At 39.6% G+C, this 25,073-nt stretch overlaps 2 protein-coding genes across 2 annotated transcripts; both read left to right on the top strand.

The window, feature by feature from the left end:
* The first annotated feature begins 6,917 nt into the window (after positions 1 to 6,917).
* On the top strand, positions 6,918 to 15,113 carry LOC139714113 (uncharacterized). Its single transcript, XM_071625834.1, has 2 exons — positions 6,918 to 7,098; positions 13,766 to 15,113. The coding sequence occupies exon 2, from the start codon at positions 13,776 to 13,778 to the stop codon at positions 15,111 to 15,113; it is 1,338 nt and encodes a 445-aa protein (XP_071481935.1). The 5' UTR covers positions 6,918 to 7,098; positions 13,766 to 13,775.
* A 1,763-nt stretch (positions 15,114 to 16,876) lies between these two features.
* LOC139714475 (uncharacterized) lies at positions 16,877 to 24,380 on the top strand. Its single transcript, XM_071626183.1, has 2 exons — positions 16,877 to 16,993; positions 23,720 to 24,380. Exons 1-2 carry the CDS (start codon positions 16,910 to 16,912, stop codon positions 24,113 to 24,115), a joined length of 480 nt encoding a protein of 159 aa, XP_071482284.1. The 5' UTR covers positions 16,877 to 16,909; the 3' UTR covers positions 24,116 to 24,380.
* The last annotated feature ends 693 nt before the right edge of the window (positions 24,381 to 25,073 follow it).

Genomic DNA, 25,073 nt, shown 5'->3' with positions numbered 1-25,073 from the left:
CAGGGCCGGCGGAGCGTTTTCAAAAGTTGGGGGGGGGGGGGAGAGGTGGCGGAGGGGGGAGGCACTTCCGGGTTTCATGAGCTAACAAGCAAAAAATAATAATAATAAAAGTGTCTTCAGCGCAATAACATAACCTTACCGCGCTCACACTTCAAGATCTCAATCTATTTCCTTTTAGTGCCACTTACGTACTTCCGGGGTAAAAAAAAAAAAAAAAAAAAAAAAAAAAAAAAAAAAAAAAAGTGGGGGCCCAAAGTGATGACACCTTATGTTAATGTCGGAATTTCGGAGCTTGGGTATTTGTTCCATGTTCATCGTGTCACTGCCGGCAACCAGGGACAGCCTGGTGGTATAGTGTCGCTGCCCGAAAAGCAGTATAGCAGATGACAGGTTCGAGTCCCACTGGTTCCTTTTTTTTCCGACATGTTTGTTAATTTACAGATCAGCAGTTGCGATCTTAACAAATTTTCATTTGTATAGGAGACAAAAATATAATGAAGAAACTCAAACCTGACACCTTATGTATTCCTTTGAATGGTGCACAAAAAGGGGGGGGGGCGAGCACCCCTCCCTGCCCCCCCCCCCCCCCCCCCGACCCTCTCAAGGATGTTGATGTGTTGACACTCAGGGGCGGATCCAGGAATTCCTAAAATGGGAGGCGCCTTTGCAAAAATAAATGGGGCACATGCACCCCCCCCCCCATTTTTTCTTTTTATTTCTTTTGTTTTAACAAGACATATAAAGAGGGCGCGCGCCCCGTGCGCCCCCTCTGGCTCCGCCATGTGTAAGGAGAGGTTGAAGGGGCATGTGTAGATAAGGGCCTAAGAAGGTGAGGCATACAGCATAGAGTATGCAACTTCTCCTTAGTCTTTTATTGAGGAGTGTGAAAAGTTTTCTCTTAGAAACAAGGTTAAGGACTTTCATTGGCTTACTTCTGGAATTTTCAACCTGTTTGTTCCATCTCATGAATGTCGTTTTGCAGGACGATACCTATATAAGTATTTGTTGTGAGAAATTATTCAAGGTCAACCCCATCCTCTGATATAAGACGTCCAGGTTGGGCTTCCGCCTCTAGTGATTCGCATTTGATTTTTTATTTGATTTTTAATTTTATTGTTCCATATCTCAAACACAAACATCATGGAACAATCGGTAGAACATAAGACAAGTCATAACGTCATGATTAACAGAGGAGACAAGACAATCTTACAAACATGAAATGTGGGGGACCTGCTAAAAAGCAAAGCTTGTTATGCATTGTATAGCTTGTATTGTATACATACCACATTGTTTTTATACATTATTTTCTTTGGATGAAAAAAAGAAAGTAAACTGCGTGAAAAAAAATCTTAATCAAGAGACTATAATGATCGGGCAAGGTAATTATAGGCTTTGTTTTAACTTTATTGTGCTACGTTTTGCTTGTGAATAATAATCAGTTCTTAGAACGCATAGTACCATGTGTACAAGTGGAAACAAAATCTTTCAAATATTCCTCTATTCATTTTATATGATTAACAATTAGCAAAAAGATGAGTTTTTAACACAGAATTGAATCTATCAAAATCTGACTATAAAACACTTCACTGGTATAGGGAAGGAATAGAGGCCTAGACGACTGGCGGACATCTGAGGTAAAGGGAAAACACCTTTCATATAAACCATCGGCATTTCATTCCATTTTTCTTTCTTCTTCTTTTTGTCTATAGAAAATTATGGCATCATAACAAAATGCTAAGTCTTATTTTATAGATAATGCCCTGAATTCATTCAACTTTCTTTCCTATTCATTTTTTTTTTTGCAATTTCCTTAAGATGAAACAGGATGTTCATAAAGCAAAAATGAGTGAAATCTAAATCGGGAGTTGCGGTTAGGCCTATCCTGAACTGTTTACTATTAGCAAGGCCTCCAACATGCACACAAACATCTGATAACGGAAAAAGGCGAAGCTTGCACCATAAGAGTTATAGACCAAGGAGTATACATCCATGGTTAAACCTACAGATTCACGCGGCACTGCAGAATGTCACGGGATTTTCAACTTTAATGCGCATATTTCTGGATTAAACAGATTATATTTTTAAGACCCTTTGAAAAACTGAGTCTTACTGTTATGTTGAAAGTGAAGTTTCACTAATCACAATTAATCTGGGTCCAGTGTGCTCCAGACAGATAATGGTGAATACTCAGTTTAAGTCTGGAAAATCTGTTCTTAAATGTCATGAATTCTATAACGTATAACGTTTTGATTTCTTCCATAAAAGTCCTCTCTGAGTGGATTGTAAATTGATATGGTAAATTCATGTTTCATTAATATATTTTATGAACATTATATTTTGATACTTGTATTCATAAAACTATTTATATAAGGAATGAGCCTTTTGGAAAGCAGCTGTGTAGGGCCTATAATACGATACTGAATACCAACCCCGCAGGACTTAAGAAAATAAACGAATAAATCAAAATAGGCTCCTAACCTATACAACTATGTTTATTAGTGATGTTATAGTAAAAATTGCAGAACAATTTAAGGGTCTACTAATATAGTGAAAGAATGTTTAGAAAAAAAAGGAAAAAGTGAATTCTCAGTTTCGCCGCTGGTGCCAGGCTTTCAATTAAGTCTAAAACATACATTAAAAAAACAAGCAAGCCAGAATACCTGTTACAGTCACAATAAGCTGCATTATTACTAGATTCCTTGACCATCCAATACCCTCTATGTATATAGCATTTGTAATCATACTGATAGTTTCATAACATTATATTCACGGACCCTATTTCCTATAGATACCAGATAAAGAATCTTTCAGAAAAAAAATCCGATGATCCCAACCATAAAAAAATATAAATCGTTTGTGTCATCATCAACTTGACCTGAAAAGTTTATCCCAGACAATCCATAACTTTTTGATTTATTTTTGCAAATATAGCTTTGAAGAATAAGAATATACAAAGGGGCGCTTGAATGAAATTGATTTTACACTCTCCTTATCGTTAAGAACTATTTTTTTTTTATTCTAAAGCATTTCAATTGGAAAAAAAGCTGCAGCAAATGAATATTATGGGGACAGTGTGAATATGGTGATAAATGTAAGTAAAACTCAGTTTATGGTATTTGGAAAGAGAAAATTTGATATGAATGCTGTTTTGTATTTTAATGGTCAAACAATTTCTCGTTTGTCTTGTGTAAAGTTTTTAGGAGTATAGATGACAAGCTCTCATGGCATGAACACATTGGTGTCGTGTGCAATCGTATTGCCAAAGGTATTGGTATTTTTTATCATCTGAGGCATTTCCCCAGATATATTCTGATTATGTTATACCATACTTTATTTATTTCCCATATCAATTATTGCAATGTGGCCTGGTCCAATGGAAATGATTTTTGTATGAAAAAATTGTTTGTATTACAGAAAAAAGCTATTCGAATAGTCTCCAATGTATCTTTTAATGCTCACACTTCACCTTTTTTTTTATTTGAGGCTTTTAAATGTATATGATATTAATAGATATAATCTTGCAATTTTTATGTATATGTGTTCAAAAGGTTTATTGCCCTTCAATATTTCTTCTAAATTTTTTATTGAATAGTAATGTTTATGTTTATAACACCCGTCGTGCTAATGATTATCATTTATGTCATGTGAGAACAAATATTTCTAAGAATACAGTTTTTATGAAGGTCCATTCATATGGACCGAAATACCATTTGATTTGAAAATGAAACCGTCTTTGAATAGTTTTAAAAGGAATTATAAATTTTTACTCCTGAATTCATATTCTCATTCAGAATGATTATTTTGATTGCACTTATATATGTCTTTTGATTTGTTCTTCAGTCCTGTCCCTTTCTTTTCCTCCTTATATAGTTTCGTTTCTATACTCCCGATATGTTTTACACAGTATTTATGTTTTCTAGGGGTCAGCGATTTACAAGGCTTATTGCTCTTCTCTGTTGACCCCCCATTCACATGAATTTACGCATCGGCTCTTGTTCTTGTTGTTGTTTGTGTATACCTATGTGCCTCGGTGTGTATTTCTTTTGATATTCATATATGTGTATCTATGTGTTTTCATTGTATGAATTGTTTGATGATTTTATGTCGAATGGAAATAAATTTGAACTTTGAACTTTGAATATCATTGGTATGTTCCGTATAAACGCGTCTTCAAGGCATGCATGATTGTGCGCTATATAAGTCTCACAGTATGTAGGTGTGCATGGGAGGGGGATCCCCCTCCGGTTCATGCGAAAGGCCTTTGCATTGCGTATAGATAAAATGAAACACACACCTCTGTAGAATAGATTTGCATATGTTAATTCGTAAGTTTTTTATCAAAAGTAAGAAAACAAATTACTCATGGGAAATGATAACACTAGTATAGGAATGTGAATGGCGAAATGTTCATTGCACATAATACTCCTGTATATACTTTATCATGCATCGTCTTTTGTTCGATTGAAATACAGTAAGTAATTTAACTGAATCAAAATATTAAAAAAAAACACGTGGTATCTATCACCGCTTGATCCGCATATTATGCATCTTCATCAGCACGACGTATACAGGGGCGGATCCAGGGAGGACCGCAGCCGGCGCACGCCCCCCCCCCCCCCATTTTTTGTTGAAACAAAAGAAATAAAAAGAAAAAATGGGGGAGGGGTGCGTGCGCCCCCCCCCCCCCCTTTAATTTTGTAAACGCGCCCCCTCTTTACGGAATTCCTGGATCCGCCCCTGGTATATGTATACTAAGTATACTAAAAGTTTATGGAGATGAACCAGGGAGGAGGAGGAGGAGATAATCCCCCTCCCACGCTGAGGGAGCTTTTGCATTTTAGCATTGAAATCCAGCGAGTGGGCGCACACTTCAAGATGACGGAATAATAAGATATGCTTGATATGATGATAGCCGTTGCAACCAGATGTTATAATCGTATAGCTGTGGTAATTACGTCATTAACGCACAACTTTCCTATTGCTGTGTGAAATGTGTAATAATCACTGCATGGAACGTAATATTTACCACTTATAGACCTATAATATACCTCTTTGCCCTTCTCACTTTTCAACGTCATTCAGATCTTGATTCCAGATAACGATTCCGGTTCCTTATCACCTTAACTGTTATACGCAGTTATCAAGGATCTGTCTCTTCCCCCTCATTATGTGTCTTGTTGTAAAATGAAAATTTTGATGCATGCCATGACAACATAACATCATTATCTATCTGGTTTCTATTTTTTTTTTCGGCGAAACTCAGGAGTAATTTCATAACCGGTCTCATTAAAGGGGAAGTTTCCAGAAACGTGTGCATTTGGTGCATGCAGACAAAATTAATAGGGCCTATCAGTGAAAAAGCGGTGGGCGTTTTAGGAAATCGGGCAATCCATCATACAATATCTTTAAAGTTTTATTCATTCCGTGTGTCATTCTCTCAAGGAATACGTAATTCTCGATGATATTAAACTATATACGACTGAAAGAAAATATACGGCGAATTTCGCCATGTGTTTTGTGTATTAAATAGATATCAAAAGATCTCTGTCACTAACTTGATCGTAATAAGCTCCCAATCAATATATGGCCTTACCATATACTAAAAAAAAAAAAAAAAAACAGATCTAAAGGGCATGTTTCTCAAAAAGTTTTAAAATTCTTGAAATTCCTTTAAATCTTTTAATCCTTTAATCTTTGTGGTGTTCCAATACATAACGGGCCTCTCAGTGTCCGATGTGACATTGACAGAAATGTTTTGCCTCAAATTTATCTTTTACGAAAAAAACAACAACTGATCTTTACACATTCACTGAATGCATATCAATCTACGTTAGTATTTGTCAGGTATAGCTTCCTGCTCTTTAAACTCGATTTTGATGAATAGCATAAATACCCTTTCTGTATCTATATACTCACGGATATCATGTCCAATTTCGTTGCAAAAAAAAAAATGTACATATCATATTATGTATACGTATATACTATACTATGTGATAAGGGAAAAAAAGCCTCACATCGTCATATATAGGCCTAATGTACAATAGACAGCAGTGGCGGATCCAGGAGGAGCGCAAAAACCTAATAGGATATTTGTTTTCTTTTATCTTATTTCATTTATTCTTTATTTTCATTTTACTATCATTATAATTATTGATGCAGTGTAAAACAATACGGATTCTGCTGAGGGAGATCATGACATTTCAACGAGAAGCACTATGATGGTGTTTCTAGGTTAAGAATTGGACAAAATGCACATTCAGCATTGTTTACAATCTTGCTGAGTGCAAAAAAAAAGAAAGAAAAGATTTTACAAAGCGCTATCAAAACATAATTCACCATATTGCCGCGGAGAATTACCTTTAGTGTGACTTGTCTCTAAACCCGGTCTGTTCTGTTCTTCCATTTCCCACTTCTTCTCTTTCTTCTCTTTCTCTCTTCTTTTCATATTTCCTCCTCATTCTTTCTTATACTTATTTCTCTGTGTACATGTATTATTATACAGTACCCGAACTGATGTGTGTGTCGATCGCTCCATGCTTGTAAATAAATGGCACTATTCATAAACAAGTTCCACTCGATACCATTCAAATGTTTGATCTGATGAGCAACACCATGGTTTCAGTATGGAGTGTGCATTGCAGTTTCAATGTCAGATTTTCAATTTCGACTATTGAACGCGGATGAAAGCAGGGACTTCGCCATTGGAGCAGAATGCCACATTGCGGGTTCTATTTTTAGAAATGGTGACTCATGTGCAATTTGGGTTTCCCCGGCTGTCGCTGTGTCTGGGCTGCAGCATACCGCTTGCAACAGCTCCAGTCCATACCAGTACTGCAGTAGGCATCACTGGTAGTACAGTACAGTATACCCATACCAAAGACGAGCACGCTCGTACGTGCGCGCCCGGTAAAAGTCTCAGGTGAGTGGCATGGCGCAATGTACTCTTCCTAAATTCGGCACATCGAATGTTCTAAATATTGCCTATATTTTCACATCGAACCGACTGATATTTTTCAAGGGGCATTACCCTTAAGCTTTGGTTTGAGACTTGTGGAAGTCAGTGAAAGTCATGGCCAGATTGTTCGTTTTATAAACGAGGTAAGTAAAGAACAAGTTTGTTTTAACAATAAATGTTTCCGATAGGCGATACGCAGTATCAGTGACAGTGCAGTGCAGTGCATGCAGTGTCAGTGTAAAAGTGACGCCTATGTCTACGAGTTAATACGATTATATTACAATGTTGTAAACTTTATGTCCTCTGTGGACGAATGTGCACTAGACCTAGACTAGTCAGTGGAGACTTTTAACTGTTAGTCTTTAAGTTAAAAAAAAAAAACTTTATAGATTTATAGTTAGTTATGCCGTTATGCAAGTGGTTCATGTGGTCACCTGGTCACAGCACACATTTACAGATACAGCAGGTTGCTGGGAGTGTTCAATTCTCCACAGAATCTATTCTGGTACCAGGGTACGGTACATTACTGATGAGTGATGGCTGGCGTTACGATGGAACCAACTAGCAACTGGTGGTAAAATTATTTGTTCCTGTAATGTGTATGGCTGTAAAATTTACTGTTGTCTGTCTGTGTGTGTAGGGTGGGTGTAGATCTAGTGTTTTGTAGTCATGTGTATCTCTGCGCTGTGACTTGTGTGAGTGTGGAGCAAAGATCCTGTTTTTGTGATTGACTGGGCTGGGGTAGCAATAGACAGAAAGATCCGTCTGTCCGGAGGACTCTTTTGTATTTTGCCATTAACGCCGTCCTCCGTAGACAGACGGAAGGTTGTAGTACCCATTGCTGTGTGGATGTTCTTAACCACTGTCTCTATGGAAAATTGGGTGAGGTACCTCACCCTTCTCGATTGCGTCTAATTCACGGCCCTAGGTCGGCAAATTTAAGCTTGAATAGTTAAATCAACTATTCAAGAATAGACTACACTCACCAGATTAATGAATAATCCAATATTTCGGTCGAATTTTCAACGCAAAACACGCATCAACCAGCCCGTCGCGTCGTCACGTTCAAACTGCAGAAACATACAGTATGAATCTATTAGCCAATCACATGCGAGGTAGTTTCTAAGTGTTTTTTTACTTAATAAAGTACCTCGCATGTGATTGGTTTACAGATTCAAAATGGCGACCTTCAGCTAGCGAACGGCGATGTTGCGATATGGATAAAATTTCTGCATTATAACCGCGTTACTGTGAGTATTTCGATTGTAAAATGTGAGAAATTAACCCCAAATATTGCTGCATAATGTGTCATGTGATGTCAAACTTGTTTGAATGTAAAAAAGCTGTCTGAAATTTGGTTTATCGTAACGTTTGATCTGTGCGCTACTGCCACACAGGAGCTGGCATCATTGACTTTGGTCTGTATACGGAGGGGATCCGTGAAGCCAGACGCAGTCTCCGCGGAACATTCCCCGACGGACAGATACAAACCGATCTTTCGGTCAAGGGTAGCAAGTACAAGTCAAGTGCAAAAAGCTACACTGTAGCTCTGTCTCTAACAAGTTAGCACACTTACACTAGGCTAGGGCTAGGCGGGGTGCGTTCGAGCGCTCTCCTAAAGACACTAAAGTGACGTGAACTACCGTACTGTACCTGCGCCAGAGGAGCGCTCAAACGCTCCTGAGGCTGAAGTGTACCATACTGTACTGTACCGAGCTAAAGGTGGACCACTTCCCGATGTGCTCCAAAAGCCAAAAAAGAAAAAGAAAAAAAAGAGCGTACCGAAAGTTTGCATAATATGTGAGAATGCACCATGCTTGTAAACATGTACGTTGTATCATGCACATACCTCATAAAGGCAAAGACTAGAAAGAGTTCATTCTCTTCGGTTTGGATGACCCTCCTGCTACAAAATGCGTGACTCCCTCTAAAAATAACTCAAATAGCGCTAAAAAGCTCCAAATCTGGCACACATTACCCGTTGCCTTTGGTTCAGTTCACTTTTATTCGCTGTAGAGCGCTCAAAAGCACCCAGGGACCTTGACCGAAAGATCGGTCTGTATCTGGTCGTTGGGGATATGTTCCACGAAGACTGCGTCTGGCTTCATCGAATCCCCTCCTATATACAGACCAAAGGCTATCCTACTGGCTCCTGTATTGATGCTCTGCCAGCGGTCGCGCACAGACCAAACATTACCATAAACCCGATTTCATACAGCTTTTGTACATTCAAACAAGTTTGACATTATGCAGCAGTATTTGGGGTAACTGCGACCAGCCCCAACGTGCAGCGTTGGGGCTGCGCCGTTTTCGCATTCAGATTTTAATGTTGTACAAAACGGGGCCGTTCCGGCGCTATATTTCCTTAATTTTTCAACAAAAACTACTAGGAATACTTACATGGGTCGATTAAACCTAAATGATTCACATTGGCGACTGTTTGATGCATTTCATTGCTTATGATGCCGAAAATGCTGTCTTATAGGGCAAATATCTTCAGCTCACCGATGCTCACTAAAACTCACAATCACTTGCACATGCGTACAGCATGCATTCAGTGCAGTCCATTGACAGGATTGCTCGCTACATGATGCATATTCATTTCACCGTGCGATGATGCATTATTCATATCCTTGAGCATCGGTAACGTTGACGTCATTGATCACGCATGCGTAGATGCATACTTATGGATATGTACACGTTCAAAATAGCAGCAAAGCTCCCCACTAGGGCAGGCCGCTTACTCCTAAAAATGTGGAAAATTTTGCAGTTTCCAGATAAATTGGTGAGAAGAACCAAGGCAATGGGGTAGTGTATATTTCATTTGTTATTGTCACTGTGTTTATGATTGAAATTTAGCATTGCTTTATTTGTGAAGTTGCCGTATATGTGGCAATAGGGAGTTGTTCGTGATTCTCACTTTAACGAAACTGCGAGGTAGCCGCCAGGACCCCGCCGCAGAGCAGCGGGTCTCCGGGGCTATATTTGGGGTAACTTTCTCACATTGTGCAATCGAAACACTCCCAGTAACTAGGTTACATCGCAATTACAATGTATATTCATTCAAGTAAAGGGTGTCTGTTGGCATGTTTTTGATGCACATGATGTGTCTTATGTCTTAATTTTCAATGTTATTGATCAATATCGTGAAAGACATTCATGATGAAGAAGGTGTGGTGCTGGTGTAGTGTGGTGGGCAGCAAACCCTTGCCTGACCCTGCCCTGGTCTGCATGAACTGGAGCAATTTGGCATACTCAAAGCTGAAAGTGCCTCATTCTATTTTAAATCCTGATTTTTTTTTTCAAATTCGATATTTGGTATATATACACGTGTATATACCATTATTTTGCAGAATTGAAGATTGTGTAATAAAGCGAAAGTCATAACACAACATGTCATGTGGTGTCAGTATTTGTGATTCTAGTCGGTTGAGAATGATAAGGGCGTTAAGTTGCCACTAAACCCATAGTGTTCAAGACAACTTAACGCCCGTCTCATTCTCAACAGACGCTATGTAGTCTCAGCATGTATTGGAACGCCTACAGTAGCTTACACACCGGAAGAATGATTGCATTTGACTATTAATATTAATTCAAACGTAAGTATGTTCTTGGTCTCCAGTAGTTTTCACCCTCCCTGCCAAGTAATTGGTTTCCTAATTGTGTAGGAAAATCACTTTGAGATATAACAAGGGTGTGCAACAGAAGACAACTTAACTCTGATTGATAAACAGGCCCTGACCTACATACATGTACACCATCTGAACATCATTTGCAAAAAGTACCAGTAAAAGTAAAGTAAAGGCACAATAATTTGTATGTAAAGTACTCATGACAACAACAAAGTGTAAATGACTGTGTTGACCAGTAGGGGATATTGTATTGGCTAGCCAAATAGCAGTAATTCACCAATAATTGTGGTGAAGCATGCAATTAGAAATCAACAATAGAAAGAGAAAAAAATAGATGAAGAGAAAAAGATGTAACTTTTGTGAGAGAGGAATATTGCATATGTGACCAGCGACAACGGTTTCCGGCAAAAGTCGGAAATTTTGAAAATTCATTGTTTCATTGAATCACATTGCCCATTTCCTAAGCTTTGAATTGATATAAAACACTTGTATTCTCCGGCACCGTAAGTGGCCATATAAAGCGAAATATAATACATTATATTTTTATTTGTTAACCTGAAAAAATTGCGAGAAAATGGGCTTTGAAGATTCACCTCTTGCTCAAAGACAATGTCCGAGCGGCGATGCGAGGTGAGAATCACCCATCTGTACGATGGTGCCAATCAAGATTAAGCTCCGCCTCTAGCAATCACACCGCCTTCTGATTGGCTCGCTGAGAGAGTCAAATTTCCCGCTCACCTTCCTCGGAACTCGGCATGCGGAGCCAAACACAATGGGTTTCGCTTGGGTTTGTTTATCAAGTACGTCTTTCAAGATGGCGGATAGGATAATTTCAAGCCTGCTGGTGTATGTGTGTATGGTGCACGCATTCAGCAATGGCATCCACACGCCCCCGCTTGTGTGTAGACATGACAGGAGTGGGTGGCGCATTCGTGTCCACATCTTTACAAATCGCGTTTTCATTGTGGTTGATTTGTGTTTTCATCATTGGGGACCCTTTCGAAGGCAGAAAAATTGCTAACAGTTAGAGCTTACAAGGGTCATGCCTCCTGTTATTTTTTTTTTTTTCAAGCCGTGCATGTGTAGCACTGTGCGATGGGGTTTATCATAGAAAAAAAAAAACACACACACACACACGACTACTTAGTATGGCGCAATCTTGACGTTTAGTATTAATATTGGTCATTTATGACCGTTACTTTTCTCTCCTCTGCTGTCTCTTGAGTCAACCTTCTGTCATAATTATTTACTACGAGCAGGCATTTTTGAGAATATTGTACGTTTTTGTACGTTTAGATTATGTCATTTTGCTGCAATTGAAATGTGAGTTTTCGATTGCATGTTGCACCATATGTGTGGCGATTTACGACTCTGATGGGTTCAAACCATGTTCCCCATGTATCTGTTTTCCCGTTGGAAGTTAGCGCTGCTGTTCACTTTTAGTTTCACTTCCGCTGTCGAACATAGCGGTAGAAAAGCTCAGATAGTAAAAGCCAAAGAGCGTACACTGCAGAGCGAGCATATCTATTGTAGCAACAACAATGGAGCATGCACGCATGGACAAAACATTCCCGAAACGCTGCAAGACATGTCCCTGAAAACCGAACTATGTAAATGTGTGCGACCCACTAGCCAATCACATGCGACACGCCGCGCCGTAGCAACACTGGGCACATAAGCGCGGCGTTCGAAAGAAGATCGAAACTGACGAGTGCGATCCAATATAGGGTGTTTAAAATTCCATTTTCGCTTGGAAAAACTTAGTCTTATGCTTTGAAATTTAGTGTAGATGTAGAAAAAATGTCAAGGATTCTATTTCTGCAAAAAAAACAAAATCGACAGAAATAATGGTCTAAATCTTTGTACCCCATCCAGGAGGGAATTTGCTCTTTCTCTGATCACAGGCAATGACTTAAAGATATGATATTGATGGGAAATATACTGTATATTATATGCCATGCGTAGTGAGTCCAATTTTTGCGAATCTGGACTTCCCAACAATTTCACTAGTGAATTAGCAATCATATCTATAGTACTGGTGCAGGAATAGACTAGACGTATGTCAGGGCATGTCACATTCATATCTACAAAAATGTGGATTAGAGTTGATAATTTTGCATGTTGTTAAATTTGTGAATCGCGCCCGAATCGCAAAATTAGCCAAAATAAAAACCTCACGAAATATACGGCATACCCAGTATTTGAAATACACCCCTTTTGCCATTTAGACAACTACAAGTGGTGTAGGAAGAGGGCTTTAGAAGCCAGGGGCTCTGATACACTCTTATTCCCAGTTTAAGTGAGTCATAAGAAAGGCCTAAAATCAATGGCTGTCTAGAGTTTGGGGGAGCTCTTGCATGTCATTAAAGGCTCAGTTTCAAAAGTACTCCAGCAGTGGTGTATGGGACATGAACATGTCTGAAGCACTGTAAAATACTTTGACTGGATGAGTAATCCTAGGTTACATGAGTATGTACAGTATGTATGTTCTCTTCTGACCTGATCAAGGCTCAACATTAGCAGTGGCCCGGTGGCCCTGGGCCACCAGAGGTAGATGTAGGGCCACCACTTTTCAAGAAAAGATAGTGGCCTGTGCTGGCCACCAAATTTCATTATCGGGCCACCAAAAGAAAAAAATTAGTATCAAGCCTTGCTGATTCAAATTACATGAATGTGGGGAGTATTGGCAAGCTGGACTATTGCCATGTGGTACGTTGCAATAGTACATGCAGGCAGAACATACACTTCTGTACTTTGTAACTTGTACATGTGTAATTCAAACAGGCAGAATGTGATTTTCCACTTACTTGTATATAGAAGGCCTGATGTACAAGTTTAACAGTTGTATCATAATTCAATCATGGATATTGTGCATGTGGAAAATATCATGCAATATTTTGTTATTTGAAAATTGGTTTTGGTGGATTTACTGGCAACTGCATTGATTGTTTTGGCACACATGCCTCATTAGGTGGTTGAAAGGGCAATGTAGAACAGCAGGTCTTGCATCAGATAGACTGTTTCAGGAGCACCCTTGCATTTGGGCCCTGTGTGAAAGAGATAAACTCTAATAATAATCTGTAGTACTCTTGCATATTGAAGACTACCATCAATTAACAGTCAGAAAACAAAAATAAGAATTATATTCAATAATGATCATTTTTCTCATTCAATACAGGTAGACTACCATGCCTGGTACCCTTGGCTTGGTGTCACAGTGTTTGGAAAGGATGTCGCTGGATGGCCGACCCCACACTCAGCCTGGTTCCTTATCATCTATGTCGGAGGCGGGCAGTGAGCTGAGTGGGAACATGGTAGCCACAGGAGAGGGGCCCCATCTGGGACCACCTACTGGATCATCAGAACCAGGGGTGGACCCTGGGGAGCAGCCAGGGCAAATGAGGAAAGATGCTGTCGTTAGGTACAGCAGTCTGAAATCCATTGAGGAGTCAGAATCTGGGAAGACGGAACCACCACCGGGCGGGGCCACAGCTATAACATCAGCCAGAGAGTCTAGTCCAGCAAGTGAACAAGACATAGATGATATCACAGAGCATATGAAAAGTACGTATATGTGTGGAGACAGGTTGAATCCAGAGGTAAGAGGTGTGCAAGAAACTGGTGGATTGGAGAACAAAGAGGACATGAAAAGGGATGAAGATACACATGGAGAAAAAGCTGCTGGAAATAGTAACGAGAAGGATCAAGGAGCAAGAAAGGATGAGAAAGAGGAAACCCAGTCGTTAGCAGCGACACATGAGAGGGGACACCCAAGCGATGTAGGAATGACCGGGCGAGGTGGAGGTGGAAAAGAGGAGGAAGCTGCTCTATTCCCTGTGCAATCTAGCGAAGAGGATCGGCCAGGTCTCAAGGAATCAATGTCAGGAACATTTCATCCATCACAGAGTGACTCCGCCCTCTTCTCCTCCTCCTCCAGCACATCGGAATCATCATCCCCCCTCAGTCGCAGCCAGTCCGTTTCAAGTTGCCGGAGAAAAGAATTCTTTGATTTGCTTCTCATATACTCTGAGACTGATGAAGACGCGTGTGTCGCCGAATTCAGACAGTACGCCATCCAGAAGCAGTGGAAGACAATATCCGTGGCTGAATTCCCTATTGGCAAGCTGAATCTTAAAAAGTTCTGTGAGGTGATGGAGGATTGCTCATATGCCGTCCTCTTGATATCAGAAAACTTCTTGAAAGACCACAAATGCCAGAGGCATTACCACATAGCTCTGGAATACAGCGACAAGAACGATGACTTTGAGGAGTGTGTGTTGCCGATTCTGTTTGGGGATTTTGACCTTACGGCTGACCTTGGCTCAATTACTCATGTTCGCTGGGGTAGCCGCTACTTTGAGAGGGTCCTGGCCAGATCCATCTCCTCCGACAAACGGGTAGAGAAAGAAAGGCAGAGTTCCTCCAGCGGTCCCAGCGGTCCCCTTCCCTTCTCTCAGACACCTCGCACACTTTCTCTTAATGTAAGTACCCTTTGTGCAAATAGTCCTCACTTTCAGCAGAATTAAAAAAAAACATAACATTAACAAAGCAAAAACAAAAGACTGCCACAATTGCGGAATAAGTCTGTAATTTGCAAATATGCAGTAAGAAATCATTTAAGGCTTCATTCTTCTCACGAACTGATTTTATTGAAGTAGATTTTACAAAGGCAGGGTAGATGTGGAACTCACTATCAGGTTTGTATTGAAAAAGCATTAAAAGTTTATAGGACCGAGACAGAGGGATAATTTGTTGCATTCTGAAATTATTTGGTTTGTTGCTAAATGTGACCACCTTGACAAAGGATTTTACTGTTAACACAAAATTCTTCAATGTAGGTACAATCGGGATCGTCTTGGTCACAGGCGCCAATACAATCGTCTATACAGGTGACCGACCAAAGCAGGAGAGTCAACCAGACAGCATCAGTAAGTATTGAATGTTAAGTCATGCATAATGATGACTTTAAAGGACAAGTCCACCTTCATAGTATACATGTGGATTGAGTTAATGCAGCAATATTAATAGAACACATCAGTGGGGATTTGGGGAAAATCGGACAATCCGTTCAGAAGTTATGAATCTTTAAAGTATCTGCGCAGTCACTGCTGGATGACATATTTTCATAGACACAAAGTGAGGTTGTTACAGACAGGTGGTGGTTGTACAAAGTAGACAGGTTGGACGTGGTAGCAGCATTTCAATGTCCCTTATCATGATGATATGTACAATGTACATGACAGTACCACTACCCTCTACAGAGTACTACATAACCATGTGCTTATCATTTATGTACATATGTACGCTGCATTAAAGTCATTTGTGTCACCTAATCACCCCTCCCCCTTCAAATGGTCACCAGTTGCCTCTAATTGCTGTAGACAAGTCTCAGTATCATTTGTTACTAGTCGTGGCTGACAAATTAAGAGTTAGCTGGTCACTCTGCTACAGTGCACTGCAGAGGATTTCTATCACTGTGGACATGTGGCTGTTGTGTACGGATGGATGCTGGAGAGTTTGGCTATATTCATGTTTGCATCAGCAGCAGGAAAAAAAAAACTTAGTGAAGATTCATGAATTGCAAAGCTCTTTATAAATGCTATCAGTGTAAGATGGTCACTGTTAGTGTTAAGTATTACAGTGCAGGGTGCATTGTGGGATATACTGCCAATTAATCCTATGAGAAAGGTTAGAAAGATCTAGCAAATTTCACCCTTTTGTTGAATGAACATCATGTTGTAATTGCACAGATCTGGTCTGTTTCCAAAGCTTTTAGATTGATGAAAATTAGTCAGTGCATGTACCTTTGTGTGCATCGCCTGTTACCAGTATCAATTCTCAATCCACACTCACATATAGCCAGAGCAGCAACACATACAGAATTACCAGTATGATCAAATTTTAACTTTTTATATGATTTTAGTATGATGCATGACATTTTCCTCGTCATATCAACAGGTAAACAAAGAACATTTCATTACTTTGAGTATCCAATAGAAAACTGCTGGTTTCTTCAAGTGACTCAAGCTAAATATGACAAAATTCTCTTATACTTTGTGTGTTAATAGTTTTCAACTCTATACCTTGAAGTGCTTGTGTGTTATTGCTAATCTGTTCAGCTAGAACTACTTGATTCACCATTTTTGGCTGTGTTCTGAATTGTTGCTACTTCCAGAGGAAGCCAGAGCAGGAAGCCTGCCTCATGCCATCAGAAGTCGACTCTCCCAGCCTACCCCCGATCCCTGCACCCACAGCCGTCAGTGGTGGCGCTGTTTGTGCCACAGGGGGTGCCCAGGCCACCACCACTTGTCACAGGGAATCAATGCAGGGGCAGGCAAGTTGGGCCAGTGACAGCCCCCTATCAGTGCAATGCGACCAAGGGTCATTGGCTAGTGGTCCGTCACAGGTACGTCACGCTCCTCGGTAACTCTTCTATTCATCCTTCACAGGGCAGATGGTGACTACAGGGATTGTACTAAATGATCCATCCATAGAATTTTCATTGCTACCGAGAGACTCGTAGCCTTCTTTGTGACCCGCTACAACAAAAGGAACTGAAATTCGAGGGTGGTTGAGTTTTGAAAATGACATGACATTATTACCTGACTCTCCCGCTTTAATTTCATAAAAAAAAACATGACTCATAAAAGTACTCAGTTGCAGAGATATTAATGATTTTTATGATACCATGACGAGTGGTCTAGGAAATCAGTGTTTTGAGAAAACCGCCTTCAAAGTTTTCTTTCCGATGCAATCATGATCAACGGGAGATAAGACAGTTTTCACCTCTTGACAATGGAAGGTCTGCACATAGCAACCTCCGCGATGTTCATTCAAGCTTAGCGCCAACGGTCTACACACAACCAATCAGTAATCAGGATGCCACGCACTGACCAATGAGATCACTCCCTTGTTGCTAGGGGCGGAGTCTAACTGCGGCGCTAAATCCAAGTCTTCGGACACATTTTTATTCCGCTGAAAGTCTGAAAATCAAATCTAAATCTAATTTCTTGCCTTTCCTTTGATTATTTAGCTTTGAAATTTCAGCGGATGATAGGCAAAACATCAGACTACAAAATTATGCCCAAAACAGAAATTCAATGGTTTTGACCGATTTTGATGATCTTACTTCAAAACTCGATTTTCTTGGCTCAGCTGTCAGCAACTTTTGGATCCTTTTGTTGTGGCGGGTCACAAATAGAGCATGTCAAACTCACATTCACATAATTTCATACATTCCTGACAATAAATGTTATCTGTTATATTATCATCAGTTGGCCAAAGTGAGGAGAGAGTACACATTGTGATGCATGCCACTGGTACCTTCAATGCAAATTTTCTGTGGTAGCCATTTTCACAGTAGCAGCATCATCGACAAGCTTACAGCTTGCTATTGAAAGGCACACTGCTGCGACTTCCGTGTGCAATGTGTATCCAACTTTTATTACATGCTGCTTCAAGTCTAAATCATATTTTTATATCATTTGTGTTAGAAATACCATGTTTTTATAGGTAGACGTCATTTGCCAATTGAATACTGTTTACGCCGAATATTTCGCGAGGTATTTATTTTCGTGAATTTCGCGAGTCAGGTGCTCTTAGCAAAATTAGAAAAGACAGGCGAAAATATTGACTCTGATCCCAATGTGGATGTGACGTACGCGTGTACATTGCTCCGTTCGGTACAGGACTCCACGCTCGCAAATTTAACCACTTCGGAAATTGTCGGGAACTCCTGATTCGCAAAAATTTAGACTCATGAAATATATGGCGTATACAGTACACTCCAACGTGTTCCCCTATAGGGGATTACAGCGAGGATGTTCTGCTCTTGGGTGAACGTTAGAAATGGACACTGACAAGTATTTCATGAACCTACATATTAATATTTGTATAATGGTATTACATTGTATTATACTACAGTGTATGTGGGAAGACATGTGCAGGTCAACTGTACAGGCATTACTTTCGTGCTTTTAATGCGATGCAGCTTGTACAGTGCACAATGTGTAGCACACTCCCATAATGTCAGTAGTCCACACACTTTACAGCAGATCGAAAGGGATCACAAAATGAGGGTACATGTTTCAGGGCAGGTTGAGATTTATTCTCTCAGGGTCAGCTTACATAAGGTCTAAACACCACGTGTGAGCAATACTGTGTAGAAATTCACGACCAGGCCCATGAATGAGCATTATTTTGAGCCATATTCTTGTTTTACATGTACATAAGAAACAGTAGGTTGTTGTTTGTTTTTTTTTGTTTTGTTTTGTTTTGTGCTTCTTCTTTTTTTTGGGGGGGGGGTTGTTTGTTTGTTTGTTTGTTTGTTTGTTTTTTCAATTATGATATTACCCTGTTGGTACATTTCAAGGTAAGAGAGAGAGAAAAAAAATCTCATACCAGAGAACAGTGATATAAGTACCTGTGAATCCAGAAATTCTAGCATGCATGAAACTTTTGCAAATTAGGCAAGGAGCCAAGATTTGCAAAAGTAATGTGCATGTGAAAGTTTTCGTGTACACAATGTATTGAATGCAAGTACATGTAGTTTAATAACTGGCAATTTTTTTATTGTCAATTCGTGAAAGTTTCATGCCCCCCCCCCCAAAAAAAAAGGCCTTTGGTTCCAATTCTCGGATATAATATGTCTGATTTTACCGCAACCTGTACTTTAAAGTACAATGACATTATGTATATTCATGTGAGTTAGTGATGCAGGGCACTAGATGAGTAGACCGGTATTTTGATTTTATGCAAAAGACACTCAGTGCATTGGCCATTATGTCCTTTATAGTGCTCAATGTACACGTGTAGAATATGTTGCATAGCTGCAGAGCACTCACACAGATTGTCGCATAGAGAAATCACACTCAGATGTGCGATATTTCAGGCAACATCCCCAGCAAATGGCTGGCTGCTTCCACCATAATGTCACAGTTATTAGCTCATTTGAGTCAGATGACCATGAATTTTTCGCATTGAGCGGCTCAAAAACGAATTTGCAGGTTCTTGAATTCATGGTGAATTCACAGAAAATTCAGAATTTGATTGAACATTTCCCTGCATAAAAATTAATGTCCTGGCTGATCTACTCAAGTGTATGGCCTGCACAGAAGCTACTGCACACACAAATATGCTCAAATGAATATTGTAAAAGTGGATATTTTCTCGCGACTAATTTTTCACGCTTGGCCGGGCAAGAAGAGTTTCACGTGTTTTTAATTCCGCGGAATCAAGACATCACGCACAGGAACATATGGCAAGCAAAAATATTCGCGTGCTTTGATTTTCGCACTAGTTTTTGGTTTCGCGAAATGCGCGAAAATTTCAACATTGCGAAAATTTCCACTTTTACAGTTCATATGCACACACACACACACACACACACACACACACACACACACACACACACATACTCATACAAGGGAGGCATCACTGCAAAGCCCATGATTTAAATATACAGAGAAAATATGCAGAGAAAATTATGAAAATATTTTTGCAGGTTGTAGTTTCACGCTTTCCAATAGTAGTATGAAATACACAGACATGAATGTACAGTGAAAACTTCTGTGTTTACAATATTGCAATCATTCACCATCTAGCATCCAACCTGTATGCGTAAACTTTTTTCGCATTGTCATCTCCTTGAAAACTGGTGTCTAGATTTTGACCAAACTTTGGCATGAGAGGATCATGATTTGTACAAAATCAATAATGATGGTGCCTCCTAAGGTGCCTTGAGACAGGTCCAAATGCCTCTAATGAGCTCATTTGCATGATTTTCTTTACATTTTGTTTTCATCTTCTGGATAGCCAAGAACTGGATTTTCATGAAACTTGGCAGGAATTGTGAGTTGAGGGAGGGAATCATAGATAGTACAAATGGTGGTGGTTCACCCCAGGGAGCCTGTAGGGTGGGGCACAAATAATTGGTTAGTACTGTAAAGCATGATATTTTCGTGGCATGAAATCTTTTTGAATTTTCACTGGCATTTAATGCATATAGTGTAGAGAAGAACTTTCGTGTGAAGTTTACAGTACATTTAGTTTGTAGACATTTATACCAGTAGGCAGAGAAAGCACTCCAATTAGTGCACCAATTAGCAGACAAATCACAATATGAGTAAGGGATAAATGCATTATTCCTTGCCTCAATACAACAAGTCTGTTGTTATCATGTAAAATGTTTGCCTCATGTTTAATCTACATCCTATTGCAAATGTTCATTTTAGATATAATGAGTACAGACCAAAGTTGAAGATGAGTCAGCTTCATCCTATTGTCCATCGCTAGATTTGGAGTTTTTATTACATATTGTACAATGTACATTCTACTTACTTGCATATGATCAGTGAGAGCAGATTTTACCCAATTAGTCTAATTAAGAGGTGAAAAATCCTGTTTCATTTATAGGAAGTATATCTTATTCAAATCCTACTTGGTTATGCAAGTACATGTAGGCCTACCTCTTTGTGCAGAAGAGTCCTGTTCGATGGGCCCCAGTGATTAGTTGTGTGTGCAAATGCAATTATTAGCATTTGTGTGCTTGTATTTTCTTGTGCTGATTGGTTTCAATAGATATGAATCAAGTAGGATAGAATGTGGTAACATGGTGCAAGGTCTCTGTTCCCATCTCACCACATAGCGGTATGATATGCTTTGAAATCTTTGAAGGCTTCCGTGGCGGTAGAACGTTGGGTGGTAGAAGGCTTAACGGTGCACCACGCATTCTTTCTAGGGTATGTGTATGGCCCTGAAAAGACCCTTTCCAGGGCCACACACATCCCCTAGAAAGAATATGTGGTGCACCGTTAAGCCTTCTACCACCCAATGATATGCTTTGACGTAGCTTTCAAGCATTGAGAAAACAAACAAACAAACAAAACAAATCATGAACCAGGCACTTTATGCGTGACACAATTGATTCAGTTGTCAGTTTGTAGATTTTAGTCTTGCTGTCTAGTTGTAGTCGTTGCCTATCTAAATATATCAGGATTTAAATCTTGATTTTCTGTTCATTCAGATAAACTTGATTAGGTCTATGTTCTTACGGGGAAAAATAGAACACCCATTGTATGTGAGCAGGAAGCAAGGTCATGTAAATGTCAAGTTAGGATCAAGGTTCAGCAATTTCAGCTGAAGATAGACCGCAAAATTAATTTACAGTATACTGGCTGAGTCTCTTGCAGTCATATAGTCAATGTGGAAATAAGCTGCTTTCCTTATGCATGGTGTATTATCAGTGCAATGACAGAAATCTTGAGATCAGACTCAGGCAGATATGACCAAAATGAAGACTCCCTATTAGCCCAACCAGTGAAGAATGTGCTGTACATTGTAGGCCCTACATCTTGAATTTGATATTCTCAAATGAATTCCAGATAGAAAAGAAAAAGGAAAATCTATCATATGTGATTACAATTATAGAGTTATGTGATTTAGAGTGTGCGAGTGTCACACTATTTCTAACATTTTCTGAACTGTTTCTGTCTTTTTTTCTTTTTTTGGTTTTCTTTATAAAAAGATAGATTCATTTGCCTTGCAGGTTAGGAGGTCTTGAATATTATAACTTCATTTTACACCCCACACTCCCACCAAGGCAGAGCACAAAGCCATAATTTATAGCAAATTAGCTCTTTGGTCATGACTGATGTACATTTATAGAAAGATTTATGAGCCTAGAAAAGCTGCAGGAAGCATTTTGTTGGTAGAGAATACAATGTGGAAGTTAAAGGACAAGTTCACCTTCATAAACATGTGGGTTGAGTGAATGCAGCAATATTAGTAGAACACATCAGTGAGAGTTTGAGCAAAATCGGACAATCCGTTCAAAAGTTATGAATTTTTTAAGTTTCTGCTTAGTCACGGCTGGATGAGAAGACTACTATAGCTTGTGATGTCATATGAGTACAACTATATAAAGAAAGTATAAAGAAAATTCAAGATATTCTCACTTTTCTCGCATAACAAAAGAACACTCGACTTCTCTCTTTCAGAAGGCAGGGGGAATAATATTACCCTTAACATACGTCAGTAGCAAGTCGAAGAAATGTGCACTTTATTCAAAAAGTAAAGTTTTGTGAAATTCTCTTTTTATTTTCCTTATATAGTTGTACACATGTGACATCATACACTGTAGTAGTCTTCTCTTCCAGCAGTGACTGTGCAGATACTTAAAATATTCGTAACTTTTGAACGGATTGTCCAATTTTCCTCAAACTTTCACTGATGTGTTCTACTAATATTGCTGCATTCTCTCAATCCTTATGTATATGAAGGTGGACTTGTCCTTTAAGATAGAGTTCAGTTTTCAGATAGTTTGTCCCCAGGTTATTGTGGCCAGATAAGATTTCTGTGCTACTGTTTCTGTCAGGTTGTCTCCAGTGTGCCTCTACATAAGTAGCTCCTAGGTTGTTATGTCATCAATGTGGAGTCCATAGATTCCCACTTCAAAAAAAAAAAAAAAAAAGACAGGAAGATAATGATAATAATGAAGAATCAAGAAGTGATATGAATTTACCTTGTTATGGATAAAACATCAGGAATGCTCCCCAAAATCTGATGTAGGTTTATGATGTAACAACCTCATAGCAAGTACATGTGTGCTCAGCATTCTTGATGTAGTGTCTGGTTCAAAGACTATCTCATTCAGCAACAGGTGATATTTAAAGTAAAATGAAGTGAAAGCTCTCTGGACAGTGTCGATAAGGTGGACCCAATCATTTCAAAGCAATAGGTATCGAACCAAGGTGTATCATTGATACACTCAAACAGACAGTAAAGTTGTGCACAGAATTGACATACCACTACTCAATGATAAATTCTGTAAACGGCATCATTTTTTTTTCTTGGTTTACTCTTTTTTCCACTTGCATATATGTGTTTATACAACAAAAACAGGCAACAGTACAGAGAAATCTTCCTTGGTCTGGGGGGCTCCTTAAAAGAGCCTTGGTGCATGAATGCATTTATCAGTGCTGCAAATAACTTTAAACCAGAGTACATTTTTAGGCTAATCATAAGAAATCCTAGTGTAATTTACAACGCCCGATACTGAGTTAAGATGTTGGTCAATCCTATGATGTGTAAATTTAGCAACTTGCACCCTGTTTTTCTCTTCACTACATGATAGGCTCCGTGTCCACAGTCAGCAGCTGACATCTTCCTCGAGCTCGACGTCAGCTCACAGCCAAGCGAACGCTCTGCCGCCATCCTGTCCCACGGACGCTTTGCCGAGCTCTGCAATCTCCTGGACCCCACCCACCCCACGGGGAGCGACTGGACCATGCTGGCAGAGATCCTGGAACTGAAGAAGAGCCAGATGGGGGTCCTGAACGAGAAGCGCGGGGGCCAGACCAAAATGCTGCTGGAAATCTTCTTCAGGCTGCACGAAGGAGAGGAAAGACTGTCCATCCTGAAGAAGCTGCAGGACATCCTGGAGATTATGGACAGGAACGATGCAGAAGATGTTATTAAGAAAGAGATAAAGATCCTCAGATGCAAAAACCTCAAAAGCAAGAAGAGATAATGTTGGTGTCCCATCTATCTATTCTGGTTTGTACAAGCAGTCCAATTCTTCTGGTGAGAAAAGAATGAGAAATATTTGACATCTTTTATTATCTTGCATCTCTCATAGTGTTGCAGAGATGTCAGTTGTTGCTTCTTTGCGGTATTTAGTACAATACTGCAGGTTTCATGGAAAATAATTTTTTTTCCCAAATGGTATCAATACATGTGTCTCCTGCAAGAAAGGTAAAAATACTGTTTTTCCACTAAAAATATGCCTTTCGAACCCTCAGAGTGCTACAGTTGTGTTAAAAGGTTGGCATTCCTGGTCATATATAATCAGTTGCTGATAATTCAAGTGGTACGTCCTGTCGATGACTTGGGGCTCACATGATGTGTTGTAGTGTTCAAGCATGCATGTTAAATAAAATGTGTCTCTGGGAATGTGAATGAATCTTTGCTTTCTTTGTGAGCCCTTTATGTGCCCAGGTGCTTAGCTTACCTTGGCAAGCATTTCAATCAGCATTCAGTAAGCCCTCCAAACTTGATCCAGTTGTAAAGCTGGCAAGCCCAGTTAGGTGTAGCAGTGTGCCTCAGTCCAACATGATGGCTAGGAAGACGCAATAGGGATTAGGGGGATCAAGCAAACTCTATTCGTTGACGATTAGTTTGCTTGCCAGACGTTTGTGCCAATTGGTGACCAAAATACAGTAAGGATTAAGACGTGATTCACATCAAGCACGTGTGGTCACGAAGCATAAGTAATTTGGGAAGAAAAGGGTGTAAGCTTTAAACAAACCCTTCTAGTCACCGATTGACAAGACTTAACAAGAGTCAATGGTAAAAAGTCCAGCTTGCATGCCCACCTCATGTTCTCTATTTTTCTTGTGAACAAGTATAAAAGATTGTTTGTGATAACTGTAGGAAGTGCTGTCAAAAGTGATAATGCAATGATACCACACAATTAGATTTCCCAAGGA

Source organism: Diadema antillarum, unplaced genomic scaffold (assembly GCF_040938485.1).
Source record: "Diadema antillarum isolate AM-2024a unplaced genomic scaffold, OU_Dant_1.0 scf00000045, whole genome shotgun sequence".
Lineage (NCBI taxonomy): Eukaryota > Metazoa > Echinodermata > Echinoidea > Diadematoida > Diadematidae > Diadema > Diadema antillarum.
This window is presented reverse-complemented; position numbering and strand designations above follow the sequence as displayed.